The 27,037-nt window shown below is 46.4% G+C and overlaps 1 protein-coding gene across 3 annotated transcripts in view; it reads right to left on the bottom strand.

The window, feature by feature from the left end:
* Positions 1 to 25,307, bottom strand: part of NHS (NHS actin remodeling regulator) — a 347,530-nt gene extending 322,223 nt beyond the window's left edge. For all 3 annotated transcript variants that reach the window (XM_032389706.1, XM_032389702.1, XM_032389703.1), the window contains exon 1: positions 24,481 to 25,307. In XM_032389706.1, the coding sequence (XP_032245597.1) occupies positions 24,481 to 25,024 (544 nt within the window). In that variant the 5' untranslated portion in view covers positions 25,025 to 25,307. The remainder of the gene's footprint in view (positions 1 to 24,480) is intronic.
* Positions 25,308 to 27,037: the final 1,730 nt, after the last annotated feature.

The following is a 27,037-nucleotide window of genomic DNA, read 5'->3' as shown; positions in this document are numbered from 1 at the left end:
ATATACAAGATGATGTCATCTGTGAATAGAGATAATTTTACTTCTCCCTTTCCAGTCTGAATGCTTTTTTTTTTTTTCTTTAATTGCTCTGGCTAGAATCTCCAGTATGATGTTAAATAGAAATGGCAAGAATGGACAGCTTTGTCTTGTACTTCATCTTAGGGGGAAAGCATTCAATGTTTCACTACTAAGTATCATGTCAGCTGTTTTTCATAAATGTCCTTTATCAGGTTGAGGAAGTTCCCTTCTATTCCTAGTTAAGTGCTTTTGCATGAAAAGGTGCTGAATTTTGTTGAATGCTTTTTCTGCATCTATTTAGATGATAGATGATCACGTGATGGCACCCTCTATTAAAAGGTAATAACGACCACTGAAAAATCCATTTCCAGCCCTCTTCCCCATCGTATTTCACTGTATTACTCTGTTTACCTTTCTTCCTTCCCTTCCAGACTGTGAGTTACCAAAGGTAGGGGCTCACCTTTGACATATTTGTATCCTCAATATATAGTTAAGTGTCTGACTCCTAGAAGTCACTCAATCAATGTTTGTGGAAATGATGAGGATGAATTCATCCCTCAGAGGCATCTAAAAGAATTAGGATGACCAAGAGCTGAAGGGGCCTTTCTATGGAAAGGGCTACTAATGAAAAGACTGTGATTGGGAGTACAGTAGGGATGTTCTCAAGGTACAATGTCCCGACCACAAGCAGTACATACCATCTGTCTCAAACACAAAGAATTCGAAAGCTCAAGTGGTGAGAGACCTCATGGTTTATAGAAAGAGTCATGACTGTGGTCTTCCGAGAAAGATGGCTTTGGAATGACACAGCAGTTTCAAACATCTATTTTTCCAATGCCCAAATTAAGAAAAGGAGACATGGTAACAACTCAGTATTCTTGGGGTAGACAGCAAAAAGGGCAACAATTCTTACCTTCCTGGATCCATACGCCTTGGCAATTCTCTAATCAAGAAGTAGAGTCTTGGGGCACCTGGGCGGCTCAGTCGTTAAGCATCTACCTTCGGCTCAGGTCATGATCCCGGGGTCCTGGGATCGAGCCCCGCATCAGGCTCCCTGCTCTGCGGGAAGTCTGCTCCCTCTCCCAGTCCCCCTGCTTGTGTTTCCTCTCTGTGTCTCTATCAAATAAATAAAATCTTAAAAAAAAAAAAAAAAGTAGAGTCTTTTTTCTCCACCTTCTGAATCTGACTTAGTCTTGTGATTTGCTTTGACCAGCTCCAAGCCTAGCCTTCAAGAGCGTATGCACACTTCCCTGCTATGTTGGAGTCCTGCAGATGATGAGAGATTCCAGACTCAGTTACGTGACTACCCTAGCCGACACTCAGCCACCCCTCCAATGTAAGGCCATCTTAGCCCAGCTAGTTCTCAGGTGACTCTCCAGCTGACCAGCAACTCATTACCAACATGAGCGAGCCTGGCTGAAACCAGAAGAACCACCCAAATGGGTCTAGCCCATATTGCCATCTCATAGAATTGTGGGCTAAATAGTGCTTGGTTTAAGCTACTTAGTTTTGTGGTCCTTTGTTACACAGCAAAAGTTGATTGATACAGAAGTAATGTCCAAATAAATTGGAAGACCAGCTCTTATTCCTGAAATTTTAACTAATCAATTTCACAACTCCGGGCAAATCACTTCACCTTTTTGGGCCCCAACTGTTAAACCAGAGAAACAAGGAAAGATGGTAGACTGGCCCAGGGCTTTGTAAATGTCAGTAAGTGGACAATGCCTTTCCTCAAATGATACTCCACAAGGAACCTCAGCATATGAAACAGATGAAAAGGCACCTGCTCTGGTTCTCGAGGAAGCTAAACCCCATCCGTGCAGCTTTCCTCTCACTCCTCCCTCCTACTCCCACCTCCACTCCCTGGAATGGCACCCCAGCAATCTGTGGATAAAGTCTGGAAAGCACTGTGCCATTCAGTTTTTCTAAGGCTTCTTTCAGACTAACATTCCATGATTCTAGGCCTGAAGGGGACACTTACTTTTGCATGAATCAAGCCAGGTTGGCCGCTTTGGTAGCACTGCCCACACTATGTGGTAATTAGCTGTTTGCGTGTCTGTCCGCTCTAGCAGACTGTGAGCAACTCAACTACAACTCAACTATAACTCTTCTTCCTCCTTTTGGAGCTCCTTCCCCAACCCCAATGATTGCCACATGCCCCTCAACACAAGGCATCAAGTCAAGACATGCCATGTAAGTGGATGCCTAGATGAATGGGTGGATAAAAGAATGAATGAATCAACCAATAACCACATGAATGGATTATTATTGGATAATAAATGAATAAATAAACAGGCACGTGAATAACTTTGACATGTAATTCACAATGTTTCAAAGACAGAATGAATTTAGCCTTCTCCCTGAGCGGAAGGTCCAGGCTCCACATAACATACTCAATTTTGTCAGATTACTCTCAGCAAAAAGTCTAAAACAACAGTAACTAAATTAGTACCTCTTGGAAAGCAACCCCAGTTATTTTCTGAGACTTCCTATCATTAATTCCTTTCAAGGACAGGAAGCATCTCTCTCCATGTCCCTACCCTGAAAATGCCAGCCAGCCTGTACCCAGCCCCAACCCAATGTATCACCCTCCCCACTCTTTGCAGTTGGCACATGTGCTCAGATTTACTTGGACTCCTACACCAACAGAATTTTCTGCAGAAATCTCTGCCCCATTTGTCCACCAATGGTTTCCCCAGAGAAGAGCCAGGGAAAACTCCCTTCATATGCCACCCCCCTTTGCTTGTGTGGCCCTGATGCGGGTGGGGCCCCTGGGGCTGCAGATTTCCAGCTGTGTGCTGAGAGCAGGAAGCCCATGGAGAAGTGCTCTGGCTCAGGCCAGGGATTCTTCCTGTCCTCCCATAAAGCTTCTGCTTCCTGCTCTAAGTTCTTAATGACTACCTTCCATTTAAAATCATCTTTAGCTTTAAAGGAGGCTAACTTTGACAGTACTGTAAGCCAAGATAATCTGGCCAGAAAGTACTCTGATGAATTTAATATCCTTTTTTTCTTTTTTAAGGTGGGGAATGAGCATGAAAAAATGCAATCTGGAACAGAAATATAAATAAATTCCAGAGAACTGATGCAACATCAGTGGAGTAAAGCAATAAGCAGCGATGCGTGGTGAGCTTTTGAGTTTAAAAAGGTAAGGTATGTTTCATTTTCTTGTTATTCTATTATTTAAATAATGTGTCTCAATGGATATATTTTTCCTGCCATAATGTTAAGTTTCCCAGAACACTCTGAATGCCCAATAATTATGGAGGAGAGTAGGCATCTCATTTTATACAATCAGTACATTCCTAAAAAGTTGCAGGGTATCAACTTGTTTTTAAATAGAATCATTATATCATTTCAAAATGTTCATTAGCCTTTGTATTACATAAGTAACACAGAGAAGCAAAAAAGACCCCTGCTTCTCAAATGACCAGCATCTTTTTTTTTTTTTTTTTTAAGATTTTTTTATTTATTTGCGAGAGAGAGAATGAGAGACAGAGAGCATGAGAGGGAGGAGGGTCAGAGGGAGAAGCAGACTCCCTGCTGAGCAGGGAGCCTGATGTGGGACTCGATCCCGGGACTCCAGGATCATGACCTGAGCCGAAGGCAGTCGCTTAACCAACTGAGCCACCCAGGCGCCCCTCAAATGACCAGCATCTTAAAAAATGAAACAGAAGAAAGGAAAAAAGAAGAGGAGTAGAACTGGAATGAAGTAGAACAGTGTAGGGATGGATAGGATAAGATTGAATGGTAAAGAAAAGAAAAATGTATCAGAATGCATCACATAGAGAAAATCAAGTACTGTCAATAAAACTAATGCTCCTGCTACATGCATCTACTGGGATCACAAATGTAAAATGTATTTCTCACTGCTGATCATGATCAAAACATGTTTTCAAAATACTGATTTGGTGGGGCGCCTGGGTGCCTCAGTCAGTTAAGCATCCAACTCTTGATTTCATCTCAGGTCATGATGTCAAGGTCACGGGATCGAGCCCCACATCAGGCTCCACACTGGGCGTGGAACCTGCCTAAGATTCTCTCTCCCAGGTGCCTGGGTGGCTCAGTGGGTTAAGCATCTGTCTTCAGCTCAGGTCATGATCCCAGGGTCCTGGGATCGAGCTCCTCATCGGGCTCCCTGCTCAGCGGGGAGCCTGCTTCTCCCTCTCCCTTTGCCCCTCCCCCCTGCTTGTGCTCACTCACTCTGTCAAATAAATAAAATCTTAAAAAAAAAAAAAAAGATGCTCTCTCCCTCTGCCCCTCTCCTTGGTTGCATGTGCGCATGTGCTTGCTCTCTCTCTTAAAAACAATACTGACTTAGTATATATCCTTCCAGACATTTTTCCCTATATTCCTATATCTTAATAAACGCAATAATCTGCAGACTGGTAGCAAGTCTACTGGACTTTGGAAAGTATCACAAACATATTTTGGAGTTAATAAATACCCATTTATATCATTTTAATGGCAGTAGGGTATTTCACTGTACCAATTTGTAGTAATGTTGCTTGTCAACCAATTTGCTATTATTAATCATTTAGGATATTCCCAATATTTCTTCATCGTAAGCAGTGGTAAAGCATCTATTCATTCTTTTACTTTTCCAGTGATCTTTCTTAGGTTAAATTCTAAGTGAAATCTCTGGTGTACAATTTTTTTGTGCATTAATTCCATAAAGGCCAACTGCCTCCCCAAAAATGTACACCTAGTCACACTCCCATCAGCAGCGTCTAACAGCCCCCTTATGCTCGCCCCATCCTCATTCCCACCCCCCAAACCTGATCATTATCACGTTTTCATTTTGGCCTATTTGAATAAGTTGGGGGGAAAGGCAATCTATTTTAATTTGGGGTGATTAGTTATCTGAATTGAGGTCACCCACAGTTAACTTACATCAGCCTTCAAGCAACATTATAGAAGAGAGAAGGATGACCCCTGAGCTAGAAAAGAAGCCTCTGTATCCGTGAGGTCAATCTTTTGGGTTTAGCCAGTAAAGGCCTTGATGTATCAACTGACTCCTGCTACAGCAAACAACGTATTTTATACAATCAGTGCGTTCCCCCAAACGATTAGGTTACAACTTAGTGAGTGCCACACAGGCTGCCGCCACATTGCCCAGTCACACGTGCGACCATCTAACCCGGCCATGTGCCTCTGCCGGACACGTACTAGGTACTTCTTGATCCGTGGGCTTTCTCATCCAGAGGTCCCAACCCCAGCCCTTCTGAGCATCCAAGGACCCATGTGGACACGCCCTTGGGTCTTTTTTTTTTCCACCTCCGTTTCCCCATCATAAACTGGGAGGCAGAAGGCTAGCCCACGGTGCTAAGGTGGTAGGAGGGGGAGTGTGTACCAAGAGCACCTGAGTAAAGTAGGTGGAAACTGCAGACAAGAGCCACACTGAATCCCCGATTCAAAGTTTCAACAGTGTGGTCTCAAAGCCACTTAGCCAAGCCTCCGTTTCCTCATCTACCAAAAGACTATAGTTCCAGCACAGACTTTTGAGGGGCTTGTGAAATAACATGAGACAGGACTAGCAGAAAGCAGTCACAAGATAAATGTTAGGTGACGTTAGGGTTGGGTGGGTGGGTGGGTGTGTGTGTGTGTGTGTGTGTGTGTATGCTTGAATTTGCTTGATGTCCACCTGAACCTGTTCAAAAGAATACCCTTGATAACAGTCATCTATGACAAAAATTCAGCCACCTTCCAGAAACTGGGGGCAGGGCTGGCTACAGCAAAAACTCAAAGGAGTGAAGAAGAAAACACTGTAGGCCGTGGTCTCAGCGATACCCACAGAAGAGAAAGGCCGCTTGCCACAAGCAAGAGATACTCAGGTCCTCAGAGTGAGTCTGGATTCTTAAAAGCCTCTTGTTCTGCATAAAGCTCTTTTGCATTTCACACCTGGTGAGTCAAGAAAAGCATATCCTCTGCCCCCCACTCCGCACCTGCAACTCCTACCTTCACAAAGCTGTCTCACTAGGCCTCCGGTTTTTAAAAGCCAAAAGTCAAGTCACCTCTATGTTTGAAGAAAATCTGGTTAATGGTCCAAAGCAGTCTCCTCATGGAAAAATCAGCTCACCTATCCTCTAGTCAGGAAAAGGAATGAAGCAAAGTATAGTAACGTTTAAAGCCATGTTCAAATTTATTATAAAACCCCACCCTCAAAGGCCCAGCTGTGTGTCACACTGCAGCAGGGTCCCCCGGGGCTTCTCACAGCCATTTTTCAGACTTCACTGTAAAGGCTTCACACACCTTCACACCCAAAGGGAACCCAACATTCCACCAAAAGACAGGGCAGTCATGGGGCTGCCTGGCCCTCAGTGAGGTCTCTGATATTCCCAGGATGCTTGGAGGGGAGGGCCTGGACTGAGACACTCACCCCTCAGTCTCCAGTCATGGTCATTTCAGACCAAACAGTGAGGAAGCCTCTGGGGCTGGGGCACAGGGCAGGTGCACCACTCACTGAGCCCAGGATCTCAAACCTCTGCAAAGGAGTCTAGGAAGCTGAGCTTAGGTCAGGGGTTTGAAAGAAAGTCTCATGGGCAGTTTTAGAATTTGCTTGAGGCCTTTTCAACCCCCAGAATCCACAAAGCCCCATCTAGCCAGGGTTGCTACTTTGTGGATCAGATATCCAAGGCCCTGAAAGCAGAGACCCAGAAGAAACCCTCTCAGGGGGACAGAAAAGCCTCCCCTCTTCTTTGTCTCTTGCCCTTCTGAGGGAACGTTCTGTTTTTGCCTCAGTTTTGCATAAAACCTTGATGGTGGGGCAATCAGAGAAGGCAACGCTCCATAGCTCAAAGGCTAATCCAGCCAAGTGATTAGAGAACTCACAGGTCTTCCTCCTCCATTCCCAATCCAAGGAAAGGAAGCAATTTGAACATCTGACAGGATTCTCCTTCGCACAGAGGAAGAGCTGAAGCAACGCCAATCAGGATTCCAATGTCAAACTCCAATTACATGGACTTTGCAAGTGATGTGAAACGTGGCTTTAAGAGTCCTTGTTTGAGAATCAAAAGTCCCCATAACTACGCTTTAATTTAAAAAGAGGGGCAAGAAAGGTCCTTTTAAGTAGATCACATTTCCTCCATTTTAGGCATCAAAATTTTGCCACTGAGGATCAGTGATAATCTTTAGAGAAAAACAGAGCAAAACTTTTGCCTAGTCTAGAGGTCAAAGGACAAGCAATAAGAACAGTCACTATCATAGCCTCGAAGTATCTTACTGAGGGAGAAAGTTTTGTAAAATTACAAGGTAGGGAGTTTTTACCAAACAGAAATGTGTAGGTATGTTCATCAATAGACAGGATCTAGGATGTTCATAGCAACATTATTCAAAAGGGCCAAAACTGAAAATTATTCAAATGCCCACTGATTAGTAGACTAGACAAATAAAGCATGGTATATTTATAGAAAGGAATACTATACAGCAACAAAAATAAACTACAGTTACATGCAACAACATGAATGGGTCACATAAATATAATTTTGCGCAAAAAAAAATCCAGATATTAAAAAAAGCACATGGTGTATGATTCCAAAATAAGCTGAAATAGTCTATGCTGTTAGAAGTCAGGATAACGGCTACCCTTGGGAAGGTATGACTGGACAGGAACACTGCTGGAAGGTTGCAAATGTTTTTTTCTTGTTCTAGGTGCTGACCACAGAAGTGTGCTCAGTTTGTAAGAATTCCCTGAGTTGTACACTTACGATTTGTGCACATTCCTGTATTTGTGTTATAATGAGATCTTTGAAGTTTTACAAATATATGTATATCATTTATACATGGGGGAGAGAAGGAATTCTTTTGGTTCCAGGTAGCAACATTTCTCCAGAAACTGGAACTCTGTCAACAAGTTTTTATTCCCATTTCCTTACTTGAAGAAAGCTGCCACAGTGCTCTGGTCACCCAGAGCAACTCTTTATGTCTCTCAGAAAAAGATCCCACGGTTTAGTGCCTCTTTTATTCAGTTAAAGAACACCAAATACTTGGGAGTGCTTTCTTGATCTGTGCATTTTCAGGAAAAGCAGTCCTTTTTCCTCCCCGCACTGTACTTCTGTGTTAGGGTCCGCTAACGCTAACTGCCGTAACAAACAGCTCCTCAACGTAACAATGAAAGTTTACTTCTCCCTCATGTGCAATCCAATCGGGTGTTGGCAGACAGCCTCTCATGTGGTGATTCAGGGACCTGGGCTCTTCCCATCTGGTGGCCCTACCATCCCTAAGGGCCTCAAAGTCCTCTGCTGAACCCTCTGCATGCAGCCAGCAGAGTGAAGAAGAAAGAAACCGCAGAGGATTACGTAGGAGTTTTTATACATCCATCCTAGGGTGAGGCAATTATCCCTCCCACAGCCATTGGACAGAACTCAGTCATATGGTTCAACCTAACTGCAAGGGAAGCTGGGAAATGTAGTCTGGCGATATGCCCGGAAGAAAAGGAAAGAGTTGATGAACACCTTAGGCGTTCTCTGCCACGGTCTGCCCAGATCTATCATCTCCTCTCTTCTGCTAGCTGCTCCATCGTCTGAGTACAATGAGCAGAGGACAAAGCCCTGGACATGTCATTATGGGAGAAGACACAGGCAGTTCCAGAAAGTAAGGGCATGGGTGTCTACACTCGGCACCACTTCCTAAGCCAGGCCTGTCCCCGCCGTCAGTAGAAGTCCACACCCCCCAAGAATGAGGGCCTAATGGCTGCCAGATGCTAAATTGTTCTTGCAGTGCTCCACAACATGAGTTAGGCCAGCCAAGCCAGAAAACAGGGTGGCATTCTTCTGTCCTCATTTGTACCACACATCCAGCTGACCAGAATATCTACACTGGTTGAGGAGCCACAGGGACTGGGTTTTATCCATTTTTATACCTATTTCCTTTTCCCAGGCCCCTGATAATAATCATGATAAAACAGTAACAAAAGTAATAGCACCTACGGCACACACGTTCTATTCTGTTATGTGCCACACGTTGCTGGTGCTCTCCATGGATGGACTCACTTCATCTTTATGATGATTCTACCTGGTGAGTACTAATAGTGTCCCCCTTTCACAGATAAGGAAACTAAGGCACAGAAACGAAGAATTTGTCTAAGATTGCACAGCTGGCAAGTAGTGGAACTGAGAGAATCAAAGGCCAACATATACTTCTACTAGAAAAGTGACCAGGATTAGGAACACAGCCGGTGATCATGACAAAATTCCAGTCCCTCGGGGGCAAACCTTGAACCTAAGCTTCCTAAGTGCAGGGCTTGATCCAACCAAGCTGAAGGCCAAAGAAAAGCATACAGAGCAACTTGGAAAGAAAACAAAGTACAAGGTAAGAAGTAGAGGAAAGACTCTCTAGTTTTGTTTTGTTTTTTTTATGTTTTGTTTTTTTAACTTTCCTTCTCACTCAACAGCCATTAAAACGTCTGAGTTAACAAATCAAGAAAACCTGAAAGGGCTTCAAATTTACATTGACAAGCCAATACTCTTAATAGCCTGCCCTGCTCACTGTCTTTACTCAAGTGAATTTGTAAGTGAATTCCATTTCTCACCATCTCTTCCCACCCTATCACCAGCCTGAAGTTCGCTGGTCTCAGGGTATAGGGCAAAGAGTTAAAATAAAGCCACACAAGCAGCTACCTTACGCAATGTATTTTTCTTCATGCGATTGGATTAGTTTTAATTAGCAAAGGCTAAAACTTTGCCAGATGAGCACTCATGACATCTGATACCTGAACAGAGTTCCAACGTCTCTTGTCTCACACAGAAGGCATTTAACCCAAGTGAAACTCTGAGGAAACTTTTCAGGGTCTCTTTTTGGTTTGCTCACCTTCCCCCACATCGCCCCAAACTTTGAAGCATCCATCCATCACTCCTGTTCGTGAAGCAGAAAGCCCTATGACTTCTCATAGAAAAGGATTTCTGCGGTATTTATTCGTGCCGCACTTTTCCCCCCTTGAAGTTCATCCCTAGAACCGAACTCTCAATAAACATGCGCCATCTTGCAGTTAAAGCACTGCAGGGGTGAGGAGGGGGCGGGCTGAGGCAGAACTCTGATGTGAAATTAAAAAGGAAAATACAGCTTTACTTGCATTATTAAAATATAAATACAGGCTCGAGGAACAGAGTCCAGATGCACGCTGGAGAGAAACATAAATATTGATATTAAATTCTAATGAACATTATGTCTCACTGGCTGTCATCCCTCCTCAGAGCTACTAGCTCTTCCATCCCTCAGATGTCTAGCATTAAAAATCAAGAGTAGCTGAACTCCAGAATAGGGCTTCTTATTTCGCAAACGTAAATGCACTTGGAATAATCAGAAATCAGATTTTTAAAAAACTCTCTTCATCCTCCATCTAGGCTTCAAGCATCAGCATCTGCTGAAAACACATGTACAAATCAGTATTCCCTGCTACTTCGAAATTTGCCTAAGATGAACACATTCCTTTTTTTTTCCCCATGTCCTTTAAAATGTTATTTTAGCTTTATCTTAGAAAAACTCCTACTTCTAAGTTAATCCTGGGGCCTCTGAGGCCAGATTCTTATCCCTGTCCCAGATCCTCCCTAAAGCTCAGCACCACACTGTCCTAAACAGCCAGGGCCATCAGACCAAAGTGACGGAACTCCACCATTGCAATTCGTCTTGAAAATCTTGGGGCGTCTGGGTGGCTCAGTCGGTTAAGTGTCCGACTCTTGGTGTCGGCTCAGGTCATGACCTTGGTGTTGTGGGATTGAGCCCCACATTGGGCTCTGCGCTCAGCAGGGAGTCTGCTTGAGATTCTCTGTCTCTCCCTCTCCCTCTGCCCTTCCCTCCCTCCCCAAACCCCACCCCGCTCGTGCTCTCTCCTGTGCACACACGCGCATGCTCTCTCTTTCTCTAATAAATAAATAAACCTTTAAAAAAAAGAAAAAATCTTATACATGGAGTCACTAGTTCTCAGTCTGATCCTACTGGAGAATCCCGAAGCTCCCGTGGAAACATTTTCTTCCATGCCCACAGTCATACAACAGGCCCGGTAGGGGCTAGAGCTCAAACACTGCTCTCCTAACTCCAACAAGTATTATCTATCTGGAGCGAAGGAACAGTCTCTATCTTTATGGGGGTGTGGGTTACACAGGTGAATACAGCTGTGAACATTCATCAAACCACACACTTGAGAGCTGTACATTTCATCATATGGAAATTAGACTTTGATTTTTTTAAAAAGAGTATTAGAACACCTTTTCAATTTTTCCAAGACAGCAAAATAAGATTAATCAACAAGACTCTAGAAGTGCTGACTTCCTGGACATTCAGAAGTGGCTTTACAAAAGGCGTTAGATGTATGTGAGAATTTGCTTGTGCTCCTCTAGAAGGAGTACAACACGTTGTAACATGGTTTCCTTTGAAGCAAGTCTGGCAGGGTAAAAGGGGAGAAGAGCTTTCTATTCCTTTTCAATTTTATGCCCTTCTGTATGGGCTGCATTGCCTAGCCCTAAAACATGAAACAAAAAATGTCAACAGCTCTAAAGTGGATCCAACCACTTCTCATTACTTCTGCCAAACCACCACCATCTCTCATCGGGCAAAACTGCAACAGCCTCCCACTTGTTCTCCCTCCCTGCTTCTACCCCTGCCTGCCCCCCCCCCCCCCCCACCCTACCCCGCACAGCCTCTTCATATCACAATAGCCAACGTGATCCTTTTCAACTCTAACTCAATCATACTACTCCTAGGCTTAAAACACTCCGATGAGTCCCCATTTCACTCAGAGTGAAAAGCAAAATCCTCACCATGGCCTACTAGACCCTCCATGAGCCACCCTCTGCCCCACCTCCCCGGCCTCCTCTCCCCCGCCTCTTCTCCTTACTCACTCTACATCCACCACACCGGCCCCCTTGCCATCCCTCCACCAAGCCAAGCATGCTCTCCGCTCAGAGGTTCCTCTGCTAGAACCCTCTCCCTCCAGCTGCCTGCGTCATCAACTCCGACACCTCTTTCCAATCTGCGCTCAAACGCTGCTTCCTTAATGAGGCCCACCTGACCACACCATTGAAAACAGCAACCCCGGGCCAATCCCCTGGCTGGCCCTCACCCTGCTCTAGTTTCTTGTTGCCCAGAACGCACCTCCTAAGATGCTTTGTAACCTCCTGAAAGGTATTATGTTTGTTCTTTATGGTTTGTCTCCCTCCACTGAAAGCTCTTGGTAACTTTCTGCTCACTAATGAAACTCCAGCACCTACAGCAGTGCCTGGCAGAGAAGAAATGCACGAATCTAAATGGTAAGATGGCTGGTCAAATGTTTTTTATTTCCATCCTTCTCTGCATAACAAAAAAGAGCGCACAAAGAGCACCGAAATCTTAGTAGTTGTCTGACCGCGCAGACTTGCTCGGCTGTCTCCTTCCCCGGACCCGGCATGGCACAGATTTAGGCACAGGTTTCACCTACTTGGAAAAAATTAACACATGCCTCCCGCTCGGCAGGATCCAATTATAGCTGCACTAAAACAAGAGCCAATAATTAGCAGGGGCTCACCATGCGCCAGGCACTGCTCCCAGCACCCCTACAACCTGACTCCTTCCATCCTGACGACAACCGGATGCGGGAGGTACTGCTTTCATCTCCATCCCATAACAGACAAAGAAAAAGAAAGATTCAGAAAATTGTCCAAAGTCATACAGCTGTGAGAGGGTGGAGCTGGGATTTGAACCCTCGTGGTCTGACTTCAGAGCCCACGCTCTTAGCCACATTATCGCTTGCTTCTCAACAATTAGATAAACTGGACACTTGCCAACCTTACTCAAACTGAGCCTAAGCAAACGCCAAAGGTCAGGAATCCCAAACCTTTCCTTAAGGAACAGACGACAAGGACATGAAGTTCTCACTAGCTATCCTAAAAGGAAGAGATAAGGACTCTGATTCTCTTGCCTTCACAAAGCAGGCACTCTGGAGTCAGAGAAATGGACCCTAGGACCCAAAGAATCCCCTTGCAGTCCGAGGCTGCAGTCCCTCTACGGCCAAACCAAAGCAGATCCCCCAAAATAAACTCTTTATCCATTCTATACAAGAAGATTTAAATGGCCCCTCTGATGGCTGCAAGCGAGTCCTATTTGAACCAGACTAACCTCATTTCCCTTTTGAGTAGGGTTATTAGACTGGGAGATCAAAGGAATGCTGCAGACATATGGTATCTTGATTTCAGCAAACCATCTGACAATCGCTCACGATGATAGATCTTGTGGGCAAGGTGGAGAAATGTGGTTTGCATGGGAAGGTGGGGAGTACATTTGTGACTGCTGCAACAATGGTACCCAAGGAATGTCAATGAACAGACGTCAGCTTGGAGGGACACTGCTAGTACTGCCGGCCAATGGACTCTGGCCTTGAGTCCTACTGAACAATCATTTTATCAAAGATGTGGATGATGGGCTAGAACCATGTTTATGATGTCTGCAGAGAGCAAAATGCTGTGGGCAACAGCTGACACAGTGAATCAAGACTTTAAACCATCACCACTGATTGGAAATGAAAGAGCAAAGCAAGCAAGATTCAATTTAACAGAGACAATGGGGAAGTCTTGTGAAATTTAAGTTCAAAATACCAAGTGCACAATGGAACAGAGGAGACCTCGTGTAAAAGAACCACTGCTATAAAGCAAAGTCGCAGGCTATAAAGGCAATAACGCAGCGACAATGTCGTGTGATGGTTAAAACAGCAAGGGCCCCTGGGCCACCTTAGTCCTAGCAGGGCATCCATACCAAGAAAGGAATGGATCCATTTGTGCTCTGCAACCCTGGGCGGGAGGTTGGATTTGATAGATGCTTAGGTCTTTCCCAACTCTGGGATCCAAGATTCTCCAACTCCTGTGAAATCCATTTTATTCTTGGTTAGTTTCACATTCAAGGGCTTAGGTATTTCATAATTAAGTAATCTTTCAGCATATGCATGCCAACGTCCTCAGATTCCTATTTCAGGACACACAAACCTTCTCATGTTCATTAGTGAATTGAGCGATGGACATTAATGTCAGAAACAAAAATTGACCATGCCTGTCTCAGTCGTTCAACAAAGATGAGCCAGACAGGCTTTCTGCCCTTTGTGGCCTTGCAGTCTGGTAGAAGGGCTCTCCAAAACCTTGTTTCCACAAATTTAGACCTTAGAATGAGAGCCTTACGTTGAGAAACCACTCCTACCTGATTATTTCACTTATTATTAGGATATGATTTATGAAGAAATCTTGATACAAAAAAAAATTTCAGGAATCTGTATGATTGATGGTTTATTCCAGGCATACTCTTCCCATGATTTTTTAATAGAGTGTCCTACAAAATCTCATGTTCCATGAGTTTTAACAGTAAAAAGTAACAAAAGAAAAAAAAACTGAGGGGTGCCTGGGTGGCTCAGTCGTTAAGCGTCTGCCTTTGGCTCAGGTCACGATATATCGAGCCCCGCATCAGGCTCTCTGCTCAGCGGGAAGCCTGCTTCTCCCTCTCCCACTCCCCCTGCTTGTGTTCCCTCTCTTGCTCTGTCTCTGTCAAATAAATAAATAAAATCTTTAAAAAAAAAAAAACTAAGCTGTCAAAATAAAATTCCAACTACGTTTAAAATTGTCTTGTCCCTAAAATTTCTAAGTGTTATATGAAGTCAATGACTCCTTAAGACTCTTGGACAATAGGAGAGATTTCATATGTCATTGCAATTTAAAGGTAATGCCCATTAAAGGTAGACCAGAAGCTCTGAGACTCGAGACGTTTCTGAGAGCTTATGTGGAATTTACACTTTCCTGATGGCATTATGTGGGAAAGGCCTCCACAAACAGGAAGAAAGAAATCTTTTTTGTTACCGTCTTAGCATTATCAGCCCCGAAGAATCTCAAGGATTTCCTAGGTAAAGTAGTTCAGCAGTTTTGATTTAAAAGCCCAATCCAGTACAACAAGAAAAGTCTAGAAGGAAATGTGTTGCTGTTACTAGTTATGAGGAAACTACAACCATGAATTATTAACCTTTGAAAGATTGCTTTCTTCTTACTTGTTCCATGATGGACTTAAAAGCAGCTTTCAACGGAGCTGTTAGGATCTCCTCACGTAACACATCAGAGAAGCTCGCTGAGCAGAGACAGGAGGAAAAGAAATCTAACCACAGTTACTCAAACATCCAAAAAAAAAAAAAAAAAAAACCACAAACACATTAACCAGACTACAAGGGGGTTTTGCAAGTGGTAGAATGAACAGAATGGGGGAGGGAAAGGATCATCCCATGATTAGCGTTACCATATGAGCCCAAAATGATGGATTCACCCAATGTGTTACTTCCTAGTATCTTTCTGGGTTTAGCAGTTTCTGTGTCTGCTCTGGCTAAAATTATGCTTCACAAATAGGGAGTTTGGATTTCCTGGGGCCATCACTGACCCCATTCCATAGGGCCATAAATAGTACTCTCAAAGCCTGCCCAATGGAACACTGAAGAACTGAGCGGATGTGTCTTCATCACAGTAGACTTGAGTTCCTTCCACGTCCCTTCTCACACATGAAGCACTGAAGAGATCCTCTAAAGGGTAAGAAGTTATTTCCAGACCCACTGGAGAGCATCTGGGAGGGGCCGGGCATGTGGCTAATATAATAATCCTGGGGTACACAGTTCAAGGAAAAAGAGTGAGAAACATCACCTCTACTATACTCCTGGCCCTAGGTCTTTGCCTTCATAGTTCAAAAATTAAACAGACTGTTTTGGTCTGGGTCCCCCCAGATCCTATGAGTACAAGTTCAAGTAGTTTCTGTGGAAGGCTACCCATGAACCACCCACAGGTATATGAAAAAGTGAGATGGAGAATGGAAGGCAGAGAATACACAGTACATTATCAAATAAGTCAGCACTGTGGGCAGCTAGAGCTCAGTCCTACTGGGAACGCTGAGAGATGGTGTGCAACATGTAAGGAAACTGGGGCATTCATCCACCAGTGCTCCATCCATCACTGGTTGACTACGGCTTCAGGGGCATTTAGCTCACTGGCACTTCTGGCTTTCCCTCTGTTCAAGACCAACCATGGTCCACTGGCCAAGGGAGAAAAGCCCTAGGCAGAGTTAGGAGTTTATAGTCAGCAGCCTTCAGCATGAGAGGGGAGGGCTGAAGGAATACAGACAGAGCATAACAGGGTCTGCTGTTCAGAATGAGAAAAGCTATGATAAAAGTTAGCACACAGTTCTAGAAAACTTGTAGGTGGGGAGGTGGTAGGCAAGGAATCAGGTTCCACTTCACGGAGAAGATGATGTGTTGGCTGAGCATCAAAGAATGAATAGGAATTAACCAGTGAACTATTCCAGAAGGAAAGAGTAGTATATACATAGGCATGAAGAATGAGAAAGCCTGGCAAGTTGGGGAACACCCAGTAGTTCAGTGTGACTGGATTAGGGTAATAGATGGAGAAGGCAGAGAGGCACAATGGGTACAAGAGCAAGAGATGGAGCTTGTCATGGGAACAGAAGCATACTGAGAAGGGCCCTGATTTTAATATAGTAATTCCCCTGGATTTGTGTGGCAGTGCATGGGAGAAAAATCTAGTGCTTGGAACATAGCTCGTGGACTCAGACCTGGATCCTAATTCTAGGCTCCAGCACTTTCTAGCTGTTGCTACCTCGAGCAAGTTGCTAACCCTCTGTAAGGTTGGAAAATAACAGTACCTCTCTCACAGAGTTATTGTGAAAATTAAATAAGGTAATTCATATAAATATCTTAGCACAAGGCCTGACATATAGCAGAACTCAATAAATATCAGCTAAAAAATAAAATCAATCCACTCAATAGAGGACAAAGGTGTCACTGCAGTGCAATGGAGAAATGATGGTCTTTTCATTAAGTGGCAATGGATTAATTGCCCATCTATAAGGAAAAAATTAATCTTGACCCCCCCCCCAACATCACTTGCAAATATCAATGCCATACGACTCACGGATGTAAAGGACAAAGGCAAAACAAAAAAAGTCTAGAACATAGAAGAATATCTTTATGAACTTGGGGTCAGTGAGGAATTCATTTAAGAGCAAACAGAACACTAACCATAAGGAAAAAGACTGATAAACCAAACTACATAAAAATAAGAACGTTTGCTCACCAAAAGATAACACTAAGAGAGTAAAAGGCAAGCTATAGAGTTAGAGAAGGTATGTGCAATATCTAGAGCTCACACATGATGCATATCCACAATATATAAAGAACACCTGCAATTTTAAAAGGCACAAAAAAACTTACTGAAAAAAGAGCAAAGGCCATGAACAGGCAGTTAACAAAACAGCGTATCCAAAGAGCCAAAAATATATATGAAAAAGCGTTCAATCTCACAAGCTACCTGAGAAATGAAAATTAAAACCACAATGAGAACTTTATTACCTACCCACCAGTGTAGCTACAGTTAAAAAGACAGTACCAAATAGGTGCAGAAAAAGCATTTGACAAAGTACAGCATCCTTTCTTGATTAAAACTCTTCAGAGTGTAGGGATAGAGGGTACATACCTCAATATCATAAAAGCCATCTATGAAAAACCCACAGCGAATATCATCCTCAATGGGGAAAAACTGAGAGCTCTCCCCCTAAGGTCAGGAACACGGCAGGGATGTCCACTATCACCACTGCTATTCAACATAGTACTAGAAGTTCTAGCCTCAGCAATCAGACAACAAAAAGAAATAAAACGCATCTGAATCGGCAAAGAAGAAGTCAAACTCTCACTCTTTGCAGATGATACGATACTTTATGTGGAAAACCCAAAAGACTCCACCCCAAAACTGCTAGAACTCATCCAGGAATTCAGTAAAGTGGCAGGATATAAAATCAATGCACAGAAAGCAACAACAAGACAGAAGAAAGAGAAATTAAGGAGTCGAACCCATTTGCAATTGCACCCAAAACCATAAGATACCTAGGAATAAATCTAACTAAAGAGGCAAAGAATCTGTACTCAGAAAACTACAGAATACTCACAGAAGAAATTGAGGAAGAGCCAAAGAAATGGAAAAACGTTCCATGCTCACAGATTGGAAGAACAAATATTGTGAAAATGTCTACGCTACCTAGAGCAATCTACACATTTAATGCAATCCCTACACCATCAACTTTTTTCAAAGAAATGGAACAAATAATCCTAAAATTTGTATGGAACCAGAAAAGACCCCGAATAGCCAGAGGAAGGTTGAAAAGTAAAGCAAAGCCGGTGGCATCACAATTCCGGACTTCAAGCTCTATTACAAAGCTGTCATCATCAAGACAGTATGGTACTGGCAGAAAAACAGACACACAGATCAATGGAACAGAATAGAGAGCCCAGAAATGGACCCTCAACTCTATGGTCAACTAATCTTCGACAACGCAGGAAAAAATATCCAATGGAAAAAAGACAGTCTCTTCAACAAATGGTGTTGGGAAAATTGGACAGCCACATGCAGAAGAATGAAACTGGACGATTTCCTTACACCACACACAAAAATAGACTCAAAATGGTTGAAAGACCTAAATGTGAGACAGGAATCCCCATCAAAATCCTTGAGAACACAGGCAGCAACCTCTTTGACCTCAGCCGCAGCAACTTCTTCCTAGAAACATCGCCAAAGGCAAGGGAAGCAAGGACAAAAATGAACTATTGGGACTTCAAGATAAAAAGCTTTTGCACAGCAAAGGAAACAGTCAACAAAACCAAAAGACAACCGACAGAATGGGAGAAGATATTTGCAAATGTCTTATCAGATAAAGGGCTAGTATCCAAAATCTATAAAGAACTTATCAAACTCAACACCCAAAGACAAATAATCCAATCAAGAAATGGGCAGAAGACATGAACAGACATTTCTGCAAAGAAGACATCCAAATGGCCAACAGACACATGAAAAAGTGCTCAACATCACTCAGCATCAGGAAAATCCAAATCGAAACCTCAATGAGATACCACCTCACACCAGTCAGAATGGCTAAAATTAACAAGTCAGGAAATGACAGATGTTGGCGAGGATGCAGAGAAAGGGGAACCCTCCTACACTGTTGGTGGGAATGCAAGCTGGTGCAGCCACTCTGGAAAACAGTATAGAGGTTCCTCAAAAAGCTGAAAATAGAGCTACCCTATGACCAGCAATTGCACTACTGGATATTTACCCCAAAGATACAAATGTAGGGATCTGAAGGGGCACATGCACCCCAATGTTTATAGCAGCAACGTCCACAATAGCCAAACTATGGAAAGAGCCTAGATGTCCATCAACAGATGAATGGATAAAGATTTGTGTATACACACACACACACACACACACACACACACACACACACAATGGAATATTATGCAGCCATCAAAAAATGAAATTTTGCCAGAGCCAAGCTGAGATCCATCGAGGCAGTCATGTTCTCTCTGTGGTGAGCTTTCTCGCTAGCTGAATTCAACTGGGTGAACTATGAGTGGCCGAGTCAGATCCAGATCCAAATCCAAACAAAGAAAAGATGATCCAGGGTCTAACCAGCACTGTGCACCCAGTGATGAGAAACTGAAACAAAAGGAGGCTCCCGCTGAGAGTCAGGATATTCTACCTGATCAAGGGAAGGAAGTTGAAGGAGGACCTGTGGCTCAAGGACAGGACCTGGAAGCTGATCTCCAGAAGCTGCCTCAGGCAAAGGCTGGGGGTATAACTGAAGATGACCCTGATGTCAAGAGGCCAAGTCTACCCTTTTTAGAGCCCATTAAAATGCCGGAAGCAGGTGAAGGACTACCCCAGATTTAAACCAGGACAAGCTGAAACATGGAAACTACTCTTATGTAGGGTACTTCACTGTTGTAATTCTCTCAATAAAGTTTTACAGACTTTCTCCTAAGGAAAAAAAAATGAAATCTTGCCATTCGCAACAACGTGGATGGAACTAGAGGGTATTATGCTAAGCAAAATAAGTCAATCAGAGAAAGACAAGTATCATATGATCTCACTGATATGAGGAATTTGAAAACAAGACAGAGGATCATAGGGGAAGGGAGGGAAAAATGAAACAAGACGAAACCAGAGAGGGAAACAAACTATAAGAGACTCTTAATCTCAGGAAACAAACTGAGGGTTGCTGGAGTGGTGGGGGGGTGGGAGGGATGGGGTGGCTGGGTGATAGACACTGGGGAGGGTATGTGCTATGGTGAGCACCGTGAATTGTGTAAGACTGATGAATCACAGACCTGTACCCCTGAAACAAATAATACATTATAGGTTAATTTAAAAAAAAAAAGACAGTACCAGTGTTGGTGAGGATGTGGAGCAAACTGGAACTTCCACACACTTCTGGGACTATAAATTGGTACAACCAGTTTAGAAAACTGGTAGGCAGTAGCTACTAAAGCCAAACATATCCATCCCCTGTGCTCCAGCAATTCCACTCTTAGATATATACCAAACAGCTGTGGATACATCAGTTCATCAAATCACATGTGAAAAAATGTTTGTGGCAGTAGCCCTAAACTGGAAATGACCCAAATGTCCATCATCAGGAAAATGGATCAATGAATTGTGGAGTATGCCCACAACGCATAATTTTATTCAGCAATGAGAATGAACAATCTACTGTATATGCAACAACATGGAAGAATCTTACAAACGTAATTTTGTGTCTAGCACTGTTCATCCAACAAGTATATAGTATGTGACTCCACTTATATAAAGTTCAAAACCAAGACAATCTAATTGAGGTGGGTAGAAGTCAGAATAGTGGTTACCTTTGTTGGTGGGGGGGGGGCAGGAATAGTGACTGGTAAAAGGCCTGGGGAGGATGTTTCAGGATACAGTAATGCTTTATTTCTCAATCTGGGTGATGGTTACAAGAGTTGTTCACTTTGTGAAAATTAACCAAACTGTACTTTCATGGTCTCTGCACTTTTCTGTAGGAACGTTAAAGTTCATTAGAAAACTTACTTTAAAACTCAGTAACAAATACAATCAACAGCAACCAAAAAGCCAACGACATTAAAATGTCTAAGGATGAATGGCTTGGGGTCGAGGCTCATGAAGTAATCCCAAAGTCTCAGGTTTTAGTGACTGAAAAGCTGGACGTACTTCAAGTTTATGACCATAAATCTCAGAAGGCTCTCAACACAGCCAGGTAATCCTGCTACACTTCCTTACTGCATCCATGTTCCCTCCCTGAGACAACATTAACACCCAGCCTTCTCTCCTCACATTACCAACACCATCTCAGCTGAGGACCTCACTATGCACACACTGAGAAAAATCAATGTAATCATGTAAGAGCACCCCATCCCCCCCACCACCAGCTCAGCAGCCCGCCAGCCATCTCTACCCATGTCTCACACTCGTGTCTCCAGTCTGAGCCCTCTCTCTTGAGCTCAGAACTCAACACATCTAATTGTCTAAGACACATAAGGCATCTCAAGTTAATATGGCAAAAATACAAAACTATTGATGCCACACACACACACTAAAATATCCACTCTTCCGCCAGCCTTACCCATTTCTGGAAATAGTACCATCTTCTACAAATTGTTTAAGACAAAACAAAACAAAACTAGAAGTCATCCATAATTGTTTTTTTCCAATCATACCTTATACCCAAACCAATTAATAAATCCTGTCAATTCAGAATCCTACCACTTTTCACGGTCCCTATAGATACCTCCCTAGTCCTGACCACCATCACCAGTCACACTGTCCAACTGGTCTACCAGCCTCCAGACTTGCCTCCAGAGTGACTTCACTAAAGTGTATGTCAGATCATGTCACCCCTGCAAAAGCCATCCCAGCCTGGCTCAAGGCGAGAGAAAGCAGCTGTGCATGGATGAAGCAGCATGCAGACTACACAGGGACAATGATCAGGGTGGGAAGGCTATCCAGGGGGTATGGAGGTACCCAGACACCTTCAAACGAGGAGAAAAGGGCGCATGAGTCTCTTTTAGGCTTCCTCTCCCTTTGAAACTCCCCTAGGCCTTGAGCAGTGCTGAAGGGAGATGCATAATGTAGTCGATGGCACTGGTAGCCACCCATAGCCCCTCTGCCCTCCCCAGAGGACCCCTGCAGACATTCCTGTTCACAACATAGGCTTTTTGTAACTCTCTACCTGGCCCAGGAGCATGCTGAGCCCACACATGGGGCAGGCCCCAGGAGCCAGAGAGTTCATGCTCCAAGTGCTACTTTCCATCAATCAGGGGTAGAAGTTGGTGGGTAAATAAATACTCCAGCTTCCCTCACTCCTCAGTGGAACACTTCTGAGGTGTGTGCTGGATTGAACCCCAGTTGCCCACAGTGATAAGCAGCTCACAACATGCATGAGCTTTCCTCCCCTCCCTGACCCACCTCCCCACTCCCCACCTCCTTGTGCTTCCTGGAATCCCCCCTCAAATAAACTCCTCACACAGAAATCCTTGTCTCTCTGTCTGCATGCTAGGAAACCCAAATGAAAACACATAATACTGTGCTTTTCCTCCCGAAGGTAACGTTTTCTATGACGTCAAACAAAAATGCCATCCTAAATTTATATGGACAAGAGAAGGGAAAGGTCTGGACACAAAGTGTAGAGATGATGTTTTAGGAAAATTTTAAAATAGGAGATTTTTAAGTTCATCCCTGGGTATTAATTAGCCCCATGTTTATTTATCTATTCATGTATAAATACATATAAAGAGTATATAGTCATCAAAAATCCTCTTCTCCATCCACCATTAGTTTGCACTCCTGTAAAAGGGCCTGAAAGGACTGTGTTAAATGCCAGACACATAACTGCCCACTGCTCTCTCTAAAGAAAGAGGGGAGAAGGGGGGCACATTCTGCTCCAGCACTGAGTTTCACTTGTGTGAGATCTAATTTAAGGAGCGATGTGACACACACACACACACACACACACACACACAGAAATGTAAGCACCACTCAACATTGTCTGCAAAACTTCCCTCCAGTTCTTTTGAAGTGAAACCACCACTCACCCCAACCGCACTCCCCAGATATCAGCGCTGTAGAAAGTGAAGGGCTTGTCCCTGCTGTGTGGTTTGGGGTTTAAAAAAAAAAAAAAAAAAAAAAGGAGGCAGGATTAAAGCGCTCATTTCAAGTCCCAAAAGTAAAATACGACTTGGCCTACGGCAGTCCTAATGCTTTCCAGAACTCATCCCGGAATTGCCCTTTTAAACAACCAGTCATTAACCCAACTCTGGGTCTTTTATAGCTGCGAAAACCGATCGCGCACATCATTTATTCATTACGCTTATTATTATTGTTATTGCAGAAAAGCAGCGAATTCCCGGGGCGCGGTGCAGAGGGGTTTTTTTTGTTTGTTTGGGGGGGGTGCGCGAGTGGGGAGCGTCGGCGAGGGGGCTGGGCTGCAGGGCAGAGGTGCCCGGAAATCCCCGAGGAAAGATGCCGCGACAGCGCCCCCGCCTCGCGCGCTCCGCGGCCACCGCGCTCCGGCGCAGCTGCTGCAGCAACCGAGGAAGCTTCTTACGTAAGCCAGAGCCGCTGACATCACCTTCGCTGCGAGCGTCGCAGCCGGACTAGGCGCCAAAGGACCGGCGCGCGGGCCTAGCGCCCCCGCCCACCGTCGGTTCGTTCCTAAAGGATTCGGCCGCCGCCTGATTTGACCGACCTAAGCGCCCCTGGGAGGGCAGATGACACGGAATGACATTTATTGGGAGCCCTAGGGCGTCGCAAGAGTGAAGTTAAAGGGCAGCAAAGATGCCCAAGGGTCTTCCACACGCGGGCAGATTTGGGCGACAGTACACGGTGGGGGAGGGGGGCCGGGGACACACCTCCAGGCTCCTCAGAAGGCAGACGGCACCGAGAGCCATTTAGTAGGAACCCTGTGCTGGTGGGCGCAGGAAAGATGCCCCGGGCCTGGGACACTCCTGCCTCCACGCCCATCCCCGCGGCCCCTCGGGGCCACAAGGGTAGAGCACAGGCTTCAGAGTTCACTCGCGCGGCGAACGGCGCCGCGCTACGTCGCACGCAAGCGCAAGGCACAAGTTCGGGGCTCGGCGCAGACCCTGAGGTAACAGTAAGAGTGACAAAACCGCTACGGCGTTACAAAAGCCCTAAAAGGACGCTCGCTACTCCTCGAGCCCCCCGAGCACGCACGGAGGGTACTACAGGGCTCGGGGCTGGACTTCTGGAAACCACAGAAGTTGCACCAATCCCCCACCCCCACCCCCGGGGAAGGCGAGTCCCGGGAATGAATGACAGACCCCTCTGCCTCCTGTGTCCCCAACACTCTCCCTCTCAGCCCGCGGCTGCCTACGGGTTCCCAGGCCGCCCCTTTAACTTTCTCCCCCCCCCCACCCCCTTCCGCGACTGCATCCCCGCCTCCCGCCCAGCGGGAACTCCCAGCACCGGGAGGACTGGGGTGGGTCCCAGAGGAGGGGAGGGTGGGGAGGCGAGAGTTAAGGTGCAAGCTGCAGCGGGCACGGCGCCGCGGGGCTGGGATTGCGGCGACCGGGGAGGGCGCGAGGGTGCGGCGCCGGAGCGCAGCGCCCGGCGGGCGGACGGCGCGGGTACTCACGCACTGCCTCCTGCTTGGGGTCCAGCGTGCCGAGGACGCGCTGCACGCCGCCGAGCTTGCCCTGCAGCGCCCAGACGCGGCGGTGGGTCAGCTGGATGTCGCTCTCGAGCTCCTGGAAGAGGCTGCACGCGTGCCGGGCCACGTCTGAGAGCTGCCGGAGGACACGGGCCAGCGCGGCGTTGCTGACCGCGCACAGGTCCAGCATGAGCAGCACGGCCGCGGCTGCCGCCGAGGACGCCTCCCCGGCCGCGGACGCCGCCTCCGCGACCCCCGCCGCGCTCTCCTCGCCCGCTGCTGGCGCCTCTCCGTGCGGCGGCTGCGCCTGGTCGGTCGGCGCGGGCAACGGCGGCGGCCCGGGAGGCGCGGGGGGCGCGCGGGTGGGATCCTCCGGCCCCGGCGCCACGGCCTCGTCCCGTCCGCCCGGCGGCTGCAGGGGCGGCGGCGGCTCGGCGCTGCCTCCGTTAGCGTCCTCCGCCGGGCCGGGCGCCGGGCGCCGCTGCCGGCACAGCCACTGCGGCTCCACGATCCTCTTGGCGAAAGGCATCCCGCGAAGCCGGGCTGAGACTTTCTGGTCTCCTCAAAGCGCCCCTTGCGAGCGGGGAACCGGGCGCGCCCACCTGGGCGGAGAGGGAGCAGGAGTCGGGCAAAGGCGCGACCGGGCGCTCCGGAGACGCGGGGGCTCCTCCGCTCACCTGGTCTCCTCCTCTTCCCCGCCCCTCTGGCAAATCAGTCCACCTGGTCCTCCTCCGGGCGTACCGTTCCCTGGGTAGGATGACAAGAGCGGGGCACAGAAATCCCGGGGTGCGCCTGGGCTCTCCTCACTTGCTTCCGACCCGGGTCGGCTGGCTCAGCTCCATCATTCCTGCCTCGCCGCCGCCGCCGCCGCCCCGGCCGCTGCCGCCGCCACCGCCTATATAAATGGGCGTGTATATGTGTGTGTGTGTGTGTGCGTGCGTGCGTGTCTGGGTGTGTGTGTCTCGGTGTGAGTGTGTGCGCGCGCCTCAGTTTGAAAGTACCCCGGCGCAGGCCTCTCCCCGCGCGCCCCTCGGCCGCTCCGGGGAGCGACTGCGCCCGGGACCTCACTCCCTCTCTGGGCGGGGAGGAGGTTTCGGAAAGGCGCTTTGAAAACCCGGAGAGAGGAATCCGCCTCCAGCCCGAGCGCAGGAGGCGGCGCGGGGGTGGCGGGGCGGACGCAGGGCGGAGGGAGGCCGGGGCGAGGGGGGCGCAGCGCCCTGTGCGGCCGCTGGGAGTCACTGGTGGCCTCGCCGCGCCCGGCGCGCTCCGACGCAAAGACACTCGCATCCAAGGGGTTAGGATTGAGACTCTCAGCGTGGTGGGGGCGGGAAGTCCTCAAATTGGGGTTGGGGGTGTGGGTAGCGAGCGCAGAGGCAGGAGGGTGGGGTATTGGGGTTGCGGCAGATTTGGCGTGTTGGAGCAAGTTGCTTCGCCGAATTCCAGCTCTGAGCAAGTCCTTTGGGTTCTTAGCAGGAAAAGCTGGGCTGCCCCTCGGAGAGTCCCCGGGCTCTGTAAGCGTCGTGGGACAGCTTGGGTGGGAGGTGATGAGGCTTGGGCGCTTCCCAGAGTGGCCAGGATTCTGTTGATACCTTTTCCCAGGCAACTCTCGGCCACCTGCGTTAGGCCAGATCTCTAAAGAGTATCATGAATGAGGCCCAAACCACCAATGAGTGAAAGCCCCAGAAAACTGCTTGCAAAACTCATTGGCACGTTAGGTGAGATAAGCCGGATCACCTGCGTGTTACCCTACTGGGCTGATCATACACAGGGATTTTCGAGTTCTCTATCAGAGATGATTCACAGAAGAAAGTTTTCCCCTGCAGTTAACTGAAAGGTATAATTTCTAAAAATGCATGTATTTCGATTGCCGCAGTCTGCAGGCTGGATGCTGTCAGCCTAAAACCTAAAAAAAAGAGTTTGGGAAATGTTAATAAAACACATGCTTTCATCCCTCCAAAAAGAATACTGTAAAAATATTTTTTTTTATTTTAAAGCCACAAGCCAGATCTTGGGAATGCAGCCTTCATTTTTTGTGTCTAAAAAGAACATGGAAAAAATATGTTTTATGGCAACAATAAAGTCCTCCAGCCCTGCGGTAGTGCCTCCTCTCCGCTCTCCCTGCCTTTAGTGGGAGCCTGCACAGGGCCCCCACAGTCAGCACTTTGGACTGGCCCACACTCTGGTTATAAAGGCTTCAACAGACCCTTCCTTCTCTTATTCTACCAAAAAAAAAAAAAAATTAATAACATGGGGCGCCTGGGTGGCTCAGCCATTGAGCGTCTGCCTTCAGCTCGGTCATGATCCCAGTGTCCTGGGATTGAGCCCTGCATCGGGCTCCCTGCTCGGTGGGAAGCCTGCTTCTCCCTCTCCCACTCCCCCTGCTTGTGTTCCCTCTCTCACAGTGTCTCTCTCTGTCAAATAAATAAATAAAATCTTTAAAAAAATTAATAACATTTTGGCAAGGGAACATCCTTGTTCATAAAAGATCCAGGCTGGGAATTTGAGGGTAAAGGGTCATGATGTCTGCAAGGTATACATAATC

The sequence above is a fragment of the Phoca vitulina genome, unplaced genomic scaffold (genome assembly GCF_004348235.1).
Source record: "Phoca vitulina isolate PV1807 unplaced genomic scaffold, GSC_HSeal_1.0 scaffold55, whole genome shotgun sequence".
Taxonomy (NCBI): domain Eukaryota; kingdom Metazoa; phylum Chordata; class Mammalia; order Carnivora; family Phocidae; genus Phoca; species Phoca vitulina.
The sequence above is the reverse complement of the archived record's forward strand: the minus strand, read 5'-3'. Positions and strand labels throughout refer to the sequence as shown.